This window comes from Lissotriton helveticus, chromosome 7, assembly GCF_964261635.1.
Source record: "Lissotriton helveticus chromosome 7, aLisHel1.1, whole genome shotgun sequence".
Classification (NCBI taxonomy): domain Eukaryota; kingdom Metazoa; phylum Chordata; class Amphibia; order Caudata; family Salamandridae; genus Lissotriton; species Lissotriton helveticus.
The window spans coordinates 1,170,057,464-1,170,077,627 of NC_136068.1; the positions used below are offsets into that span (position 1 = coordinate 1,170,057,464).

Below are 20,164 nucleotides of genomic sequence, written 5' to 3' on the forward strand. Positions count from 1 at the left end.
TAGTAGCTTTGGACTAAAAAATATTTTTTGTAACTATATACTGTCAGATAATGATTCAGACACAAGTATTCAATGATGCAGGATACAGGGTGGATGAAAATCAAAGGTATCCAGGAACTCCCACTTTAATGTTACCGAAAAGGTGAAAAGGTATATTCTGATGAGGAAATTGATGCAATTTGACCTGTTTGCCAAATGCGGCCTCTTAAAGTGATCTCTAAATAATGGAGACAATGCTGCATATTCTCTGTGTGGAAGGAAAACAAGTAATGTGGGAAGAAGCAACAATGAAGAAAAAAGGGATTCTGACATGGAATAATGAGTGAAGCGCGTCCATTTCCTTCCCTTTGATCTGTGAGTACAAAGAGGTACCTCTGACAAAAGCCCGGCTAATCGGTGGAAAAGTGAGAAAACGTTTGGGAGGATGTACCTGAAATAATGACACAGAGTAACAGCTTGCTGAATAGAAAGCACATGCCCATGTGTGTGCGTGTGAACTACGATATGTGTTAGTTAAATAAACTGCTCGGGAAATTTAAGTGGGAAACTCAACTTTTAATGCATGATCAAGCATGTAAGCGGTAAATATAGATCTGTAAACGGAGCGGAAGAGAACTCAACATAACACTCAAAAACAATGAGGAACGAAGAAAATACCAGCAGCAGTCCTGTTTGAGGGACACAAAGACCAAGCCATGGAGAACAATCACAGCGAACTAATGATACCTAGTTGAAGATTTACAAGTTACAACTCATTTTCTATTTCTGCGGTTCTGAAAGAATCTTCTTAAATGTTTAGGAGTGTATCTTTAAAGTCCCACTGGAGGAAATACCTAGAATCTGCCCATATCCGTATATTGCTAGATAGTGCACCCTGTTTCTCATTGCCTCGACAGGAGCGGATCCTTGTGTCTTCACTGTAAATAGTGTGAAGGATTCAAAGCCCCATCTTTAGTCTGTGGACGGGATGGAGGGGACAGAGGGAAGGGAAGCTCTACTGAGGCCCTTCTGGTTCGCGTTCTGTATTCATGCGAGAAAGGTTTGCATTACAGATGCCTATATGGTCCCTGTTCTACACGCATGAGAAAGGTTTGCACTACTGATGCTCATGTAGTTCTGTTCTACGTGTCTGAGAAAGACTCGAACTACTTGTGCGGTTCCTGTTCTACGAATGTGAGAAAGGCTCACACGATTGATGCTTCTGCGGTTCCCGTTCTATGTGTATGAAAAAGACTTGCCATACAGACGCCTATATGGTTTCTGTTCTGTGCCTTTAAGAAAGACTTGCATTACTTATATCCACACTGTTTCTGTTCTACGTGTGCGAATAAAGGCTCGCACTGCAGATGCTCAAGCAGTTCCTGCTCTGTGAGTGCGAAAAGGCCTGGACTACTGACACCTATGCGGTTCTTGTTCTATGCATGTGAGAAAGTCTTGCACTGCTGATGCCCATAAGGTTCATCTTCTTGTGGGCTGATGTCCATGCTGTTCCTGTTCTGTGCGTGTGAAAAAAGGTCCTGCACTACTGATGCTTATGTGGTCCCTGTTATATACATGTGAGAAAGGCTTGGACTACTGACGCCCATGCGGTTCCTATTCTATGTAAGTGGTGGATTTTCACACTGCACATGCCAATGTAGCTCCTGTTCTGTATACAAGGAAGCTTGTGCACTGTGCATGCGTAAAGGATGTTTGCATGGGTGATTCCCCTGTGTCATTATTCCCCTGTGTTATGTGTGCCTTGCTGACAGTTGATAAAACATTTCTAGTATACAAAAGTCTAAACACTTGGTATTGACAATATTAGTTTAATATACTACCATCGAAGCTTATACTTGATATGACTGGATTTATTAGGGATATTAACAATTGTATAAAAACAGCATAATTAACATAAGCAAACTTTCCACTGAAAGTGCTAAATCCAACAGCAGGTTTTCTTTTGTTGGATATCGGTGGCATTTTAAAAATTACAACAAAATGGCAAATTCTATAAGTGTCTTTATCAATGTTTCCTTACATTTCTATGCTGGGTAACCTTTTAGGAAGGCTGTTGTTTAAAACAAAATACACACTTGTAGCAACTGAAGAATGCTGCTGACCTGATACTTAAAACAAAGATCCATGAAAGAAATGTAAAAAAAGGCCCATGGTATCATGCCATCTGTTACACTTCTGGCAATATTCCAAAACATTCGGTAGTGGCGCATACGAGATAGTGCCACGAGGTTAGGCTCGATTTATCCCTTTTTCACACTGTTTCTGGCACCCCACATTACTAGGGAAACACTGACCTAGCTGCCTCCCTGTTCTATTTCATGTGTGTTCTACTCTGTTTGCTTTCACCTTGCCCAGACTTAACAGAAAAACTGGAATAAAAGTGTAGGAAATCGGCCTTTTCTGCAACGTCACTTCGGATTTCTCCTCTTTAGCTGGACCCTATATCTTTGCTGGCTTTTAACTCTATGCACTTTACCCTTGCAAACCAGAGGTAAGGTGCATGTGCTCCCTCTTTAAACATGGTTAACTTGGCTTGTTCCTAGTCGGTACATTAAACTTGCCTGTAAACTCTATGGATTAGAAAGTGCACACCCATGGCCTGGAAGTTATGTGCCACTTGGAGAATGCAGCACTTATTGTGCCATCCACTAAAGTGGCAGTGATAACATGACTCCGGCCTAACCTGTTTAGCCTGACTGCTACAGTGCAACATGTTAAAATAACCCTTTTTGACAAGTGTAAAATCTAATTAGTATGTTACCCCTATGTAAGCTTTGTAGCCCAGAAGGTATGGTGTATGGTATTCAAAAGTGGAGCATGGAGACAATTAATATCACCATGTCCTTACAATGACAAGACCCAAAACACATTTTTTACTGTGGTAGGTCTAGCTGTCCTATGTAAAAAACCACTGTGCAGATTACAATACTAATACCGCTAACACTGGAAAGGGACCAGTTAGAAAAATATTTAAACCATTAGTTTTAATAGTTTTTAAAAATCCAATTCAATGGTTAAGCCAGATTTGTAATAAATATTAAGGAAAAGTAAAGCTAAGAAAGTTTCCTTTCCCATGCCTGACATTCCTGGAGGCTAATTTGCATTAGATCTCCAGCAGTAGCCTAGCCAGTGGATCAACACTGAATAGGTGTGAAAAAGTATGAAATGCCTCTCAAAAATAATAGACTGACCTGAATGGGCAGAAAAGATTCCTCGGAACTCAACCAGAATGTACTGAGGGGATATGGGCATCCTTTGTGACACTACACTTGTCAAACAATGCTGTTAAGCCACTTGCAACACCCGGGGCACATTTAAAATGGAGAAAACAGGATGGCAAGATCATTCTTGTGGATCCCCTGTCTGGTTGCTGAAGGACCTTGCTTTTGCCCTACCAGATTTCTGTCTCAGGGTTTGTTGTGGGTACAGTGCCTGCCTTAAACTGGATTTTAGTGTTAGATGTGGGAAGGTACTAGGATTACCATAGTGCACTCCCAACACACACTCACAGCCCTCAGAGCCCAGAGCCCAGTTACGTGTGGCCGAAGACTTTTGCCATCTTGTATTTGCCCTAACATATTGCATTTTGGATGTTTGCAGTAAGGCAAACAGGAACTATTACAAAAGTAGGTAGGTCTTGGGTCTTTTACCCCATTGGTAAGGAGCAATAGATTCATCTACGTTCACTAGCTCGTGCCAGACATAAAAGTAGCATTTCCAGGCACCCACTTTAGAACACTTTCTGGACCTGCGGAAGATCAGAAGTGGACTGGAACTACTGTCTATGACATGAAAGGAGCCCTAAAGGACTGGACATGTTCCCTTTGGTACCCAGGAAAAAGAAGTGGACTCTAACAGCCATCTGACTGGAGTGACTACAGGGACACAAGAAGCGGCAAGAGGTATTTTCTTTTAGTACCCAGCTGACCTGTGGCAACTGGACCTGGACCCTGTTGTTGGCAGCGCCTGACATCTTTTGAGTCTCAAAGTGCTTCGTCTGAGGTCCTTGGGTGGCTTTAGAAGTGTGCTCCTCTGGTCGATTGGAATTTGAAAGACTAAGTAAGAAGGTAAAATCTTTGATCAGGATGAACCTGGTTGGTGTATCTGACCCACGCTCCACCTCAAATTGCACCTAAGTTCCGGTCTACCATGAACATTGGCGCTTAGCATTTTTTGGTGCTATTTCTACTTAAAACTTTAAAAATTCATACCTTCAGTTCCACTTATTGAATTTTTTGTCATTTCTGTGTCATTTTGTTCATAAATGTTACTCTATTTTTCTAATTTGGTTTGGGATGTCCATTGTTTTGTATATTGACTTTATTAGTTTTGTTATTGCATAAATACTTTACAAATTGCCCTCAGTTAAGCCTGTCTGCTCTGTGCCATAGTTACCACGGTGCAGAGCTCAAGTTAATTTAGTGACTTGGAGTGCTTAACCTGACAAAGATTGTGAGTATAAGTTGTTGTCAGCAGTCGCCCAACTCCAAATAATAATCCAAATTCTTACAACCAGTCTGTCAGAATGTTAAGAAGTGATGGGTGTCAGTTCAGGACCTCAATGAACAATAGAACTTTTATGCATGCATCTGTTGGATCGACTAGAAAATTCACACTCTCCTCAAGGTTATATCTATCTGACTGAAAGGTCACAGGGGGTTATTATAAACATGCACTTATTTCTGATGAACAAACGATTGTCCAGTGGATTAAAGTAAGTTTCTTTCCAAACTGTTTTTATTGTTTTCCAAAGAAGTCAACATGGCAGGCATACAACCATAGTATGTATAAACAGTGATGGATGATCATGCACTAACATGTACTGCATAAATGCAAATCGCAATGTATCGTAGTACGGCATTGTAGAAAGCAGAGAGAAACAAGGAGGCTAATACCATTAGCACAATTAGGGGTAATCGTCAAAGAATGATACAGTGCATTTATTGAATGCCCTACAATTTGCAATAGGCAGGTAAACGTAACAAAAACAGACACCCAATAAGGTCAAATTATTTCCTCAATAGTAGGAAGAAAGGTCGCTTGGGTCAGATTATCTTGGGGGGGCATAGGAAGCAAGAGTTGACCTCTACACTCCAGTACATAGTGGCCAATAATGGGGGAGGAAGTGATGAAGGGAAATGTGGACTGATCGTGATCGGGGAGGAAGATCATGTAGTACAGTCCCTCCGGTCCTACCCGGGCCCGGCAAGTGTATAGTGGTGAGCTGGGAAAGGGCACTGATTGCTGACCACCAAATAACTAATCATGGGGTGGCAGGGTTCGATATGACTGAGTGGGCACTCGGGGACTGATCCACATTTGATAGTAAATAATCGTGCAGTGGTTGCCAAATGTCCTTAGGTCTAAAGTTTGGAGATTAAAGAGTTGCAAATATCTCAATGTTAGTGTCACAATACGCCATACTGGTGTGCCCGTTGGCTGTGTTGGGGGTGGGAGGCGCCTAGCCCAGTTAAGAGCAAATTTGCGTTTGGCCAATTTGAGCGTCATGGCGGTAAATCATTTGATGTTTTTGGGAAGATCTAATACATAGCCCAACAGGGCGAGTAGAGGTTCTACTTCCAAATCCATCTCCAGAATTTGGGATAACTTAGAGAAGATCTCACCCCAATAAGTTGCTACAAATCTACTGGAACAAGCCATGTGGAGAAAATCTGCTCCAGAAGTATGGCATTTCAGACAATATGAGGAGCGCAATCGGTTATATTTGTGTTAATCAGAAGAATGTGCACGTGTTGCAGAAACTTGAAGTGTAGAAGTTTGTGGTGATGGTTGGACAAAATTATCCAGGTTTGACTGAAGGACACAGCCCACATCTTAGCTGTGAGGGGCCTTCCAAGGTCCCATTTAACGGTTGATCTGAGTTTTGCATCTTGAGGTAGGAGCAATGCAATGCTAGCTCTATAAAGTCTAGACACCAGACGTATTCCATTGAAATCACTGATCACTAACGTTAGGTGGGAACTTGTCTGGAGCTATTGGGCAGGTTAGTATAGTAGCCTGCAGGGTCTTGTGAATGCGGTGCATAATAAAACAGTCCATGATTGTGGCAACACCGAAGAGCAGGTCTGTAAAGTGTGTTAGTGCATGTCCCTCTGGGAACAGATCCCCAAAGGTGTGGAGACTGTGTTGTGATAAGGAACGCTTTACCAGCTTTTCACAGGTGATGGGAAGCCAGGGTAATTCAGTCAGTGTCAAGGCCGCAGAATAAAGAAGGGTCCCACCTAAAAGTCGCTGGAGCTTCCTCCATGGCCCAGCAAGTGGTGTATAGTGTTTGTACATCCTTGGGGTCCAAAGAGATCTCTTTTGGAAAGATGGACTCTAGCAGAGTGGGTGCAGCAATTTCCATCGTGAGTTTGGTGTATAGTACAGTGGATAAAAGTCACTTGAACACATTTACTAAAATTTAGCTTAATGCTCAAAACAAAGTGTTGTCCTTAGTGTAGAAAGTGTCCATTCATACCAATAATTAATCATGAACATTCTCGTCAAATGCAGAAGGGGAGAGCCTACACCATTTGAAAACTTTACACTGAGGTCTATTACCTTTTTTTCATGGAGGTGCTCTTGAAGAAGCAGTTCCTGCTGAAACTTGATTTCTTTATCCTGAAATATGATAGATAAATTGGTCTTAGTATCTGCAAGCACATACTGCACAATTTACATAATCTCCGAACTATAAAGTGCACAAGAAGAAGCATGATGTTATTGGAGTCCATTCATTCACTAGGTCCTTCAAAGCGCAACCTGTCTCAGAAATGTGCTTAAAGCACGTGACTGTGCCACATTCCACCTGTCTTACCGTTTGTCATTGCCTATGTGTAAAGAGATACAACTCGGTCACCAAGTGGGATGTGAAAGCATTGAAAAGAGAACAGCGGGGTAAAGTACTATCACACAGAAGGACAAATATGGGTCTATGACATTTTATGATAACAAATGCAATTTTGGCTTTTCTAGCTGCAAGGGGTAAGAAATCTCTCAATAAACTTGCATTAGCAGTTTAAATACTGTTATTCCGCCAGTTTTTTTCTTTATAACATTGAGCGAATATTGTCTTACTATGTGACGTTAATTTCTTTTCCACATACAAGTTTATCCAATTGGCATTTTCTTGGCTGCAGCCTGAACAAATTATTTGATCGGATATTTACAGTTTGATATTGTACTGAGGCACATGGCACTTTTTTATATGACTAATGTATTGATGCGTATAAACTTTGAACTTTTAGGTTTATCTTCTTGACAGGTAGTGTCAATTCCAATTTGTGGTGTTGTTATTGACCCAAGAATAAGACTAAGCACGGGACACTTTGAAATATTGCAAAAAAGTTATGTTGTGGTGTTTACATTGACCAAATAAGCACGTGGCACTTTAAAGTGTGCGCGGTCTCCTGCCGGCGTAATAATTTTAACGTGGCTGAAAGCATCTGTACAGGGAATATTGGAAATAGTGATCTCCTATTTTAAGTACCTGGTATTTTCATGGATCCTGTTTTGATTCCTTTTTAGGATGAATGAACTCTCCTGTCTAATGGAGCTATTCTATGTATTTAAATTTGCAATTTGTTTAAATATGCGTATTGTGCACCATTATTTTTTGATGATTTTTGTTAATCAAACAAATATTTCTAATATTACACTTGCTTAATGTGATACTGATTTAATATGCTAAGGTACACTTGCTTAATGTGATACTGATTTAATATGCTAAGGTGGAATTGTTAGGGATGACTGGTCCATCTTGCAAAACACGTCACTGTTTTGTGTTATGTCTTAAGTGTATTGTATCTGTTTTTATTTGTATATGATGAGATGATGTACACAGAAGATCTATTCTCTAAAGTTTGAAAGAAACAAAAAGTTGAGAAAAAGAACACATGACTAACTGATACTGTCTTACTACTGTGAGCTAACATTTGTTTAAAGAGTGCCCCAAGAAAGATTTATTTTTGATGTGAATATAATCGGTCGCACCAGTGGGTTTCTGATGTCTTAGGTGTGCACTAGGAGTTATCTCAAGATTACTATAACTCACGCCCACGCCACGCACTGCTCATTACCTCACGTAATACATCACTCATTACATCTTTTATGACATTATTGATGATATCACAGCAACATATGCAATGAAATTATTGAAGAGAAAACTATACATGGAGGGGACGTGAGGTATAGTTATCTTAGGGCACAAATCATTGTTACTTGAGATAACTATAACTGATGAATTTCTGCTGTGTTTATAGAGTTTAAAACATTACGTTGTAACTGAACATTTCACGTAACTAAAATGTTACTTTATCCTTTGTTTTTTTCAGTGTATGTAGGTGTGGGTGCATGTGTGTCTGTCAGTCTATCTTGGTTATATGTCGTCATGAAAGATAAAAAGGAACACAACGTAAAATCCGAAAAAGCAGTGCATTCCGATCATGGTCAGAATGTATGAAAGTCTCTTGAAGGGGTAAGGGGAAACCTAGGAAATATAATCATTCTTAAACGTGAGGTTGTACAAAAAGGTACCTGGATGCCTATTTACATTTTCCTGTGCAGTACAGACTTATAAGAAAATGATATGAAAACGCCACTCTGTGGTACATGTACCACGATAGATTTGGGGGAAACTATTGCAGGCGTGCCCGTATGCAACTCAACTAGTGACATACCTGTAACTTGGTTTTAACTTATTTGTTATACGCCAGGTTGTAGAACTTACTCAAATGATGGTGCAATTCATCACGTGCAAATGTTAAAGGAGGGCAGCTCAATACTTAACGTGGATTACTACGGGCTCTGATATTTGGATAAGAATCTGTTTGGTAAGATGTCCTTGCGGCAAAAACTTTCCATTTTAGATGCAGCCGTTTTCTGTGTGTCGCTTTTTGACCACTGTAAACTGCTGCATCCACATTACATCAGGATCCCTTCCCTGCGGGTCCTTTTATGAACTATACAGTAAAATAAAAGACGTTTTCTACAGACCAGCCCCCAGTCATTGCAGCTCTCCACCACAATAGATCTAAGGTTCAGTTCACTTTTAGCAGGGCATTGTCTTCAGTAAATCACAGGCCTATGGTTCAAAAAGACTTTCCTTGAGACAAGATTTCTGGCCTCACCCTCAGCTGTTGCTGCCTTTGATGTTCAGATTCCTGGAGTTGTTGTTTTAATTGGGAGACGCACTGTTCCAGCTCTTCAATCACTTCTGAGGCCTGTAGGGGATTCGCAAGAGAGGAAATATCCTGAGAGCACAATCAAGGCTTTTGGAAACCCCACCTTGCATCTTCAACATCAAGCCCTGATTCACTAACAAAACGGACCATATAAACAATGAACAACAGATCAAAATGGAAATGCTATTTCTTTACAACTTTGGGAAGTATTTGTTTTCTGTTCTACTGTATAATCACAGCAACAAAGGCGATAGCAGATACAAATCATGAAAATTCAGTGGAAATTTCCATAGTACAAGAAGGGTGAGGCTTCCTTCCACCACTGTCCTTCTCGTGTCAAGCCATTAACTAAACTGAAACTGCAATCGTGAAGTTCTGTGTTTTTCTTTTTAATCAGAAATTTAAAAACTGGCTAGAACTTGTGTTAGGTAGATGGAAACTAGTTTTTAAAGTAGGCAGTAAAAAACAAGCATTGGCAAAGACAATAGATCGGGTCTTAGCAAACTGGTCAGTTTTTTTTTACTTCAAGAACATGCCAAAAACATAAAAAGGGAGAAAAACATGCTACCGCCTAAACATGCTTACAATTATTGGTGCAAAAATATCTACTGGCTTAGAATTACTGTAACTTAAAGACAAAGCTTAAACACCTATGGATCACTAAAAATTGTTTTTCAAGTGAACATCCCTGAACAAGTGTTTGAGATTGTTTTTCACAAGAACATATTGTTCGCTGTGCAGGAAAACGTTTCGCAAACCTCCAACAATTGAGGCGTTCCAATTCCATTTCAGCCACGAAAATGGATTGACAAGTGCACATTTCTGACCATTTTCAGGGTGGAAATATGCCCCAAAAGAATTTCTGAAAACAAACACTCAGGAGAGCCAAAGGAGCAGGTTTACTCCCACGCAATATTATATCACATTATGTGTGAATGAATAAATTTACAGACACAAAATCATATTTAGCAAATAAAGGTATTTTTCTTTTAAGGTGAATTTACATATACAAGTAGCATCGAGAATCAGGCAAAAAATGTAATCTTGTAAGGGTGGTTCCCTTTATTAGACTAGCGCAGACATAACACAAATCAGGAGACCCGAGGCCTCAACATATGGAAAACGAAAATGGATTTTACATATTTGAGGCTTGCAGCAAGTGGAAAATGAAAGCACATAAGAAACTGTAGCAATATTTTTAATTTGAATGAAGCATCACAATTGAGCAATTATTCCACATTAAATCCTTCTTTATGTATTAAATCATTCTACTTCGCATACAGAATTTAGGAGGTTGGAAAACCTGAAGAACAAGTTATTTACCATGGGTAACGCTCCTTCTGGTGGATGTTCTATGTAACTGCATATTCCTTCACTATAGAATATACTCAAGCGCCAGACTTGATCCAGAAGATTTTAACAGCAACGCTCCTGCCTGCTGGCAGGTGGCACCATGATGTTCAACAATTACTTTATTCCGCCCAGGTGTGACTATCGAACCACATAAAAGCACAACTCCTGTTTGTAAATGTAAGTTTCTTTATTGACTGCAACCTCGGACATGGTGTCCAATCATAATCAGATGTACCAGTGTGCAGATTCCTAAATGGGCACCTTTTTACATGGAAAAAGAGAGACTATAACACAGAATGTGGAGGTGGGAAGTCAGCGAGAAATCTGTGGTTAAAGTATTCCAGCAGAAAGAGCATAACTGAAGGTAAGTGACTTGTTCTTCTGAAGGATACTTCTAACCACAGATTATTCACATTTAGAAAAGATACCAAAGAAATACCTCCCAAGGTGGTGGGTCCATAGAATGGCTCATAAAAAAATCCAGCAGGACCAAACATAAATTGGCCTTGTCGTCGGACCTGGTTGTCAAGGCAGGAGTGCTGGATGAACATGTGTACTGACGCCCATGTCACAGTCTGATAAATGTCAAGGACAGCTACTCCGCATGCCAGTGCAGTTGTGGTAGCCTTGGCCCTGGTGGAATGGGTCACCAACCCCTCCAGAGTGTGCTTCTTGGCCAGTGTGAAGCAGAGGACTGCCAAAATTCACAAAGTCCATTGCTGAAGCGCTGTGCCTTTTTGTCCTAGAGAATCCCACAAAGACCTGCTCACCTACCCGACAGTCTTTGGTGCAACTTTTGTAAAAGCTTCAAGCTCTTTTGGGCTTCAGCTGATGGAGTATCTCTTCCTCTTTCGACGGGTGAGGCGAGCAAAGAACACTGGGAAGAGTACTTGATTGTCCAACATGAAAGCAGTCCCAACTTTTGACAAAAAGGATTCCTTAGTCCTCAGCAGTACACTGCATGGGGAAAAAGAGGGGTAAGTCGGCTACAGCAAGACAGCCTGAAACTCACTCATGCAACAAGCCACGGTCATTGTGGCAGACATCTACTGTGAGTCAGGAGACATAGTGGACAGCTGTGCATTGGTTCAAATGTCATGTGTATGAGAAAAGGGAGGACCGAATTAAGATCCCACTGTGACATCACTAACGGTGTTGGAGGAAATAAGTGTTGAACCTTTAGGAAGTTCCATTACAACAGGTGATTTGAACAGAGACGGCTGGTCCAGTAAAGGTAAAAGGCTGAAAGGGTTGACAAATAACAGTTAACGGTGCTCAATGCAAGTCTTTTCTGGGCCAGAGATAAAATGAACAATAGGACATCTAACAGTTTGGCTTGCTGCAATGGATCAGTTCTGCAGGTCCCACACTGGGCTATGCACTTGTCCTAACGCCTGGCATGGACATAATTTGTAGAAGGACGCCAAGCATTAGGATGACATCCCCCACTACTGGAGGAGGATCAAAAGAAGTCAACTGCCACCTCTAAATCTCCACACAAGGAGGTGCAGACTGAGCAGGGACCTGAGGTTGTATGATTATTCAACTTCTTTCTAAATCACTAGTGCCTAAACAACAAAGGCTAAACAAAGATCAAAGCCAAACCTATTAAACCGCGACTTCCTGAACCATGAATTACATTCAATTTACATAATTACCAAACCTACCACTACCTGCAAAACAGAACATACCATTAGCAACTTGCTTTCTGACTGCGCTTTAGCAGACTTGCAATATTTAAGTTATCTTGCTTCACTTATTTGTAATTAACCTTCTGTGGGCCTCTTTGTCAACGATCTGTGATACATCTTTTTAAATTTGAATACCACATACTACAATGTGCCAAAGGATTTACGTCCTGAATGTCTTTCTACAAGGGTGAGCCCCGGAGACACTGTTTATTATACAAAGATCTACTGGGCACTTGTAGCCATGTGAGTTATCAGCGGTGTGCTGTTTTTAGGCCTCGGCTAGCGTAGGCTGCGCTTGCGCAGTCTCGCTGGCCAGATTTTATGTCTTCTAGTATGCAGCTTAAACAAGCCAGCTCTTCTCCATTGGCTGGCTTCCTAAAAGGCGGCCAGCCATTGGAGAAGAGCTTTGTCTGTCACTTTAAGCCCCGTCTGTTTTGGATTGAGGGGCGTGTTTTTTCATGTACTTTCTCTCTGTGACGTCTTCAGTCGATCAACAGAAAGAAAGTCTAAAAACACGCCCCCAGTCTGAAAATGAAGGGGCTTATAGACATGGCGAGCGCTTGTTATGGTTACTCTCGTGTTGTCACGCATCGGTACGATTCCCTTCATTTTTTGCTATAACACTCCATTTATCGGACCCTTTCTATTTGGTACCTTTACATGTCCAGCCCCGTTTTTCGGTTTTTAGAATTGACTTTCACGAACCGTCCACTTTACCGTCACCGCAACCGTCCAGAGTCCGTGGGTGGCTGCCTGGCCGAGCCGTGCTCGGATTGGAGAATACGCCATTGACTGAGGAAGGGCTCTCCCGGATGTCCGCGTGGTGATTGGCCCATTGCCTACCTGTTCTGCCGTGTCGGCAAGGGAGGCCTCAAGAGCCTGGCTGATATTGGTGCAGCGTCTGCAAGCCTCACAGCGTCATCGCCGAGGTTCACTGAGGCATCGCTGTGATTGGACAACCGTCTCACGCCCCGCCGTGTCATCTTCGTAACTCTGAGGCCCCCGAACAGTTTCATATACATGCATGCCGTTTCTCCCAGAACAAATAAAATAACAGCATCGTGCCACCCTCAGAATTCTGGGTAGGCAGCGGTTTTAAACAGCCAGTGGCACCGATTACACACTATACTGGCATGCAGTGCAGTAAAAGGACTGGCATAGCCTTACCCTCCAGTTTGCCCTCAGAATGTCAGCCTGCCCTCCCAGGAAGGAGGCAGCCTGGCTCTCCTCTTAGAAGATTGCCGCCACAGAGCTCTGGACTTTCGTGTCCCTTCCCCACTGTGAGCACAAAACAGAGCGCCACGAAGAGAGCGCCTTAGGAGCCTGGCCGGAGCCCCCTCAACACCGACAGGTATCTTGAGCACAGCAGAGCCCACTGCACACCGCCCCCAGCCTGCCCACCCCGGTTCTGCTATGCACCGCAAACCGTCCCGGGGTCAGAGACACCAAGACGTAACTAAGGCTACAGTGAGGCTGACATTAGAGAGGGCCTGAAACAGACAAGAAACACCATCACTCCTTTTTTTTGCAGAGTTTTATATAGCGCGAACTAGACCCGAACCGAATCAGGTATCAGAGCGCTTCATATAGCACCAGTTACGTTACATGAGGACACACTTTCATTTTTTTAGGCACTTAGGCACGGGGAGATTAAGTGATTTGCCCAGAATCACAGGAGGTTATTTGGCGTCGTTACCGAGACTCGAACCCAGATCCCCAGGTCCGAGGTCGAGCGCCTTAGCCGTTAGGCCAACCCCTCTCCCCTGTCACAGGTCTGCTGACAAAGGTAAACGAAGCACTCACCCAGAAACCGGCGACCCCCTCCTGGACGTGTGCAGGAACCGGCGACCCCTCTTGGACATTTGCCACCCCCTCTGCTCCCAGCAAAGGAGTGCGACTCCCCGCATACTCGGAGCACTCCAGCAACATCTCTAGGCTCACTCACTGGCATATTCGGGTGTTTGAATGCAGCCGGCACCATACAGATGCAAAGACACCGAAAGCGGAAGCCATCACCCCCCTCTTCCCACGCCTGTTAGTCCACAACTTTACCCAACCCTCCTCCCAGAACTGCGTCTCACTAAATTTTATTAAATCTTCAAATATACCTGAACAACCGTGGCTGCAAGTGAAGAGAGTTTACATCACAAAAACTCCCTTCAGCACCAGACACTCCTGCCCCTGTGACCTCCAAGGCGGTCACAAAAGCCGCTAGAGCGGAAGGGGTTGTAAGAAACCGGACATCAAAACCTACGTGAAGTGGCAGCGGAGCTACCCCTGAAAGTTGTGGGAACCGTGGTCGCCGCACACTTAACCACCACCTACTCGAGTGACCACCATGGCCGCAGATGATGCTTGCAAATCACGCGAGCACAGCGCGCTATATAAAAATGCATTAAATAAATAAACAGATGGGCAGACACATGCACACTAACACACAGATATACAAGAATTCACACAGAAAACCACTCTAATAAACACACGGGCATGCACACGCTTGCACACACACGCATATGTCTGTCAATTTAAGCCCTGTCTTTTTCGGATTGGGGGCGTGTTTTTTCGGTTCTTTCTCTCTGTGACGTCTTCAGTCAATCAAAAAAACACGCCCCCCAGTCTGAAAAGGGCTTAGTTCAATTTTGGTCAAAATGTACATTAACTATAGGCGCACATTTCTGGTTGCGACCCCGCCCACCGGTGCATTAGCTAATAGCCTACTGCTCAACTGAGAAATGGCGATGTGAGTTTGGTGCAATCAGCAATCGGGGTCAGAACATTGATATCTTGCGGCGCACATGGCTGCTCGCAGTCACCAGCACATCATCCACCACATCCACCACCACATCCACCACCACCACCACACCACCACCACATCCACCACCATCACATCCACCACCACCACATCCACCACCACCACCACATCCACCAACACCACCACATCCACCACCACCACATCCACCAGATCCACCACCACCACACCCACCACATCTATGTGCGTGTGTGTGTGTGTTTGTGTGTGTGTGTGTGGCTCTGTGTGTGTGTCTCTCTGTGTGTGTGTGTGTAGGTGCAAATGCAATAGGTCTCGCATTCGCGAGAGATTAAGCTATTGGCATTGTAAATGACAATGCCATTTATTTATCTATTTTCAAAACCAACACATAAAAAAAAAATGTATCAATTACAATGCCAATAGCTCTAACTTTTGCAAAGGCGAGACCGTTGCATTGTAAATGCTTGTTTTATGTTGGAGGTCTGCCCAGTACTTTTTTTTATATCAGTGCCGAGTGCCTAACTCTGCCTGGTATTTTGGGGAAATGTTCCTATTCTTCCTTTGTGTGTGGAGATTACACTGCGGGCCGCCTCTCTAAGGTGTAACTGGTCTCATGACAGACAACACACTCCCCCATGCCATGCCGGCATTTCAGTCCAGAACAGTTAGTTTTCCCTCTAGAAAAGTCATTATTATTATTACTGTTCTCATTATTTTATTACTAATTATTACAATTACTACTAGTAGTAATACTCCAATTGTTAGTGGTAGCAGAGCTTGAGTTGTTTCTCCATACACTTAAATCGGGCACCCCTTCCATGCGCCGGGAGCTGCTGAAGTGTTCATACATGAACAATAGCCTGGATACTCCACACACAGAGGAAGAATGGCAGTATTTCCCCAAATTAACAGGCAGAGTTAGGCACATCTCGTGAGCTTTGACCCCTTTGCCATATTGCCAGAAGTGGCATTTGTTGAGGTCTTAGTTATATCGCACATCACATACAGCCACCTTTGTCTCTGGGGAAATCTCAGAACGTCTGAAACATTTTATGACATCCTGATATGTAACTTCAAATTATCATGTGTATTCCCAGCAACCTTTGCATCAATCCGCCATGGAAGCACTGCTCTGAAGCGACTCTCCTTACTAAACAAATAAGTATGTCTAAGAGGTTATCACTTTTCACAAAGTTACAAAAAAAACGTTACTAGGGAAATGTCAGTGAAAATCGGTAGTTCAACCAGTCATTGTAAATGAAGTAGTGGTTAAGGAGGTCGTGGTTCAGGTCCAGGTCGTTGTTTAGGAGTCGTTGTTAAGGCTACTCGTTGTAAAAAATGTTTTCTGAAGGCTGTTTCCCGGGCCCTGCATTGCTGCTGCGACACAATGTCCTCCAGAAGCAGTAGCCTGATTGGAGAACAAATGCTCATGTCCATAAGTTCTCGGTCCACACTCTCTTAGCCCAATCAGGAGTCAAAAGGACGGCTTCCCCCCAGTTGTTCCTGATCTTCTTCAGAACTATGGGCAGGAGAGGCAGAGGCAGAAAGGCATACAGGAGTCTACTCTACCCGGAATGCATCTCTCAGAAACAACCATTGTGGAACTGGGGTGGTGTGGTGAGCAAAAAAACGATGGATTTAGGCCCAGAACTCTGTACTGAGGTGAATGTATGACATTGTTCTGCATTCTGTCCATCAACTGTTGTTTTTGCATTTGTCACCCCGAGTGGGACAGGTATGCTCAGACGTGAGTCCTGTGCTCTCCACGCCACTGGAGTCAAGCTATCCTGGCTGAAGACGGTTGATAGCCAGAAACGGGTCCTAGGATGCTTGATTCCGGTCCAGGGAAGACATGGCTTGGGAGTTCGGGCTGGACTGTTCCCTTGAGGCACAGGGTCAAGGCTGATTTGCATATGGCCATGTCTGAACTGGGGTGATGTGGGGAGCAAAAAAAACGATGGATTTAGGCCCAGATCTCTGTACTGGGGTGAATGTATGACATTGTTCTGCATTCTGTCCATCAACTGTTGTTTTTGCATTTGTCACCCTGAGTGGGACGGGTATGCTCAGACGTTAGTCCTGTGCTCTCCACGCCACTGGAGTCCAGCAATCCTGGCTGAAGACGGCTGATAGCCAGAAACCGGTCCTAGGATGCTTGATTCCGGCCCAGGGAAGACATGGCTTGGCAGTTCGGGCTGGACTGTTCCCTTGAGGCACAGGGTCAAGGCTGATTTGCATATGGCCATGTCTGAACTGGGGTGGTGTGGTGAGCAAAACACGATGTATTTAGGCCCAGATCTCTGTACTGGCGTGAATGTATGACATTGCTCTGCATTCTGTCCATCAACTGTTTTTGTATTTGTCACCCTGAGTGGGACGGGTATGCTCAGACGTGAGTCCCATGCTCTCCACACCACTGGAGTCAAGCTATCCAGGCTGATGAAGGCTGATAGCCAGAAACCGGTCCTTGGATGCTTGATTCCGGTCCAGGAAAGACATGGCTTGGCAGTTCGGGCTGTACTGTTCCCATGAGGCACAGGGTCAAGGCTGATTTGCATATGGCCATGTCTGAACTGGGGTGGTGTGGTGAGCAAAAAACGATGGATTTAGGCCCAGATCTCTGTACTTGGGTGAATGTATGACATTGTTCTGCATTCTGTCCATCAACTGTTATTTTTGCAATTGTGGAAACTCCAGCGCACAGTTTTGAAGGTGGCAAAAAGATCAAGCTAGGGTTCTCCCCGCTGCTATGAGCTGCCATGTGCCACCTCAGGGTGTAAATGTCATTAGTGATCCTCCAGGTGCCAAAGATTGCGTCAGAACGTTCATGACCAGGGAGATGCCCTGGAACTGTAGCCAGGTCTAGAGACAAAGTGCCTCCTGGCACAGTGCTCAGGACCCCTAGCCCTGCTTGTTGCAGTACTACGCTGCAGGGGTGTTGTCTGTGAGAACCTGAACCAGACTCCCTTTGATGAATGGCAGGAAAGCTTTCAGCACCATCACTAACAGATTGGCTTGGAGACATCTGATCTCCACCTACCTATGATGTGGGTACAAAGATTAGCTATAAGTAAAGAAAAATGGAATAAAAATATAAACTAAGGATGGCGTTTTTTAAGCAGGTCAGGAAATCTATATTTTCTGGTTGGATTTCGAGCAGAATCATGAAGGATGGATATGAAGATTTTTGGCAGATTCATGATAAACTATGTATTGTTGAGGATATGACTGAGGAAGGTAACGGGTAGTTCCTCTGTTCTAAGGGAGCATCGTAACATCCGAACGATCCGGTGTGGTCAGCAATGACAGTTGGATCAGCAATGTTCTGAAAGTCTGGAAAGTATTCTTATTTAAATGACTGAGTATGTTTATAAACAAATATAGACATTTTCGAAGCACTACCATTTTTATAAATGCTAACCGGCTGACCAGAGAGAAAAAAGTAGGTGTGTCCAATCATTTATATTTATATATCTAAAACAGGACTTCAGTTCAGTCCAATTTTGCCACAAATATCTTTTTATTGATAACATTGTATTAGCATTACACACATCACAACCTTTAAGTAAGGAGTACGTAAATATCATACTTTGGGGTGTACAGTTTTCCACAGCTGTGAAACATATTAAGCAGTTTATATATCACTGTTTTCAATGGGTTCTGGTTCATCGAGAGAGGGAGGTGGGGGAGAAGGGGTAGAGCACAGATGTTCCCTCTGTATACGTTCTATTTGCCGCATATTTGTGTCTATTTTTTCGGGCATCCCCTAGATACATACACTGTTTTTTACCCTGAACATGTCCTTCTTCCATGCGCTTACGGTTGGAACCTCCTGTGCCCCCCACATTCTGGCGATATTTCCTTTGGCAACGATCTGGCCCTAAATTGCCAATATTTTCTCTTTGCTACTTTAGTTCTTAGGTTCCCAGCTATTTAGTAGGCACCTTTTAGCCTCAGGGGCCAAACCCAGTCCCAAGGTTTCCTCCATAAAGTGAAGTACTTCCATTAAATACCTACTGATGTGGGTACACTCCCAAATTATGTGCATAAATGTGCCTTCCCGGCCGCATTGCAGCCAACAGCCAGAGTCTACCCTGTAGCCCATCCTGACCAGTGCCGGCCCGAGAAATATATTCTGTGAAGTATTTTTAACTGTACCAGTTTAAGCCTGGAAGAAATTGCGACTTCCTTAGGCGAAGCCGTTGCCTCCAACCAATCCTCATCGTCTAGCTCTGTTAGATCCGTTTCCCATTGCCTACAGAGCTGTGCTTGGGGGTCGGGAGTGTGATTAATCAATTTGCCATAGGTCAGGAATATTAGTTTTTAGGGCTCGCCTGCTGATGCGCTTGCGCATCGCTGGCGAGCTCTATTGTGGCTTAACTAGAGTTTAACCACTGGCAATTTGATGCAGGGCACCTGAGCGCGTGCACAATGCCACCAGCCTGCCTCCCACAAGCTTCCCCCAGGCCGTGTCTGCATTTGTCCTCCCCTAATTATTCACGCGCGCTCGTCTTTCTGAAGTGCCTCGCTTTCCCCATATGCTTGAAGGCAATCTGCTTCCCCGCATCCCTGGTGTTTCTGGCTTTTCTGGCTTGTCTATTTGATTAAGCACTCTGTGATAGTGGATACGTTTTCCAGCTTTCTCCTTTGTGTGCTTGTCTTCATCCTGTGCTTCATGTTGCTCTATGGAACTATGCATGTTTGCTACTTTTTAAGTGAGTTCTTCTTGTTTTTGCCTCAAAGACTCGTTTTAACTAGTGTTACCGTACTTTTATTTGAATATAAACACACTTTTATCATTTCAGGGGGCTTTCTGTAACTTTAAATGGCTGTGAGCATTTGCAGGCGTATTTTCACTCAGCGTCCTACTTTGCCTAATACTTTCTAACTAGTAAGCTTTCTTTCTGCGTGCATTTCAAGCATGGTGGCAAGTTGCATACTTTTATCTTGAAACAATGAGTGTGGGATGCAACCGATGCACCCACCACACAGCTCCACAGAGGCACCCACCACACAGCTCCACAGATGCACCCACCACACAGCTCCACCGACACAGCTCCACCAATGCACCCTCCACCCAGCTCCACTGATGCAACCACCACACAGCTCCACCGACACAGCTCCACCGATGCACCCACCACACAGCTCCACTGATGCACCCACCA

General features: G+C 43.5%; 1 protein-coding gene across 3 annotated transcripts in view; it reads right to left on the reverse strand.

Moving 5' to 3' along the window:
* CEP112 (centrosomal protein 112) overlaps positions 1–20,164 on the reverse strand; it is a 2,313,552-nt gene that overhangs the window by 1,492,432 nt on the left and 800,956 nt on the right. For all 3 annotated transcript variants that reach the window (XM_078654309.1, XM_078654310.1, XM_078654308.1), the window contains 2 exons: positions 9,132–9,224; positions 6,565–6,624 (listed from right to left, as the gene is read on the reverse strand). In XM_078654309.1, coding sequence (XP_078510435.1) covers positions 6,565–6,624; positions 9,132–9,224 — 153 coding nt within the window. The remainder of the gene's footprint in view (positions 1–6,564; positions 6,625–9,131; positions 9,225–20,164) is intronic.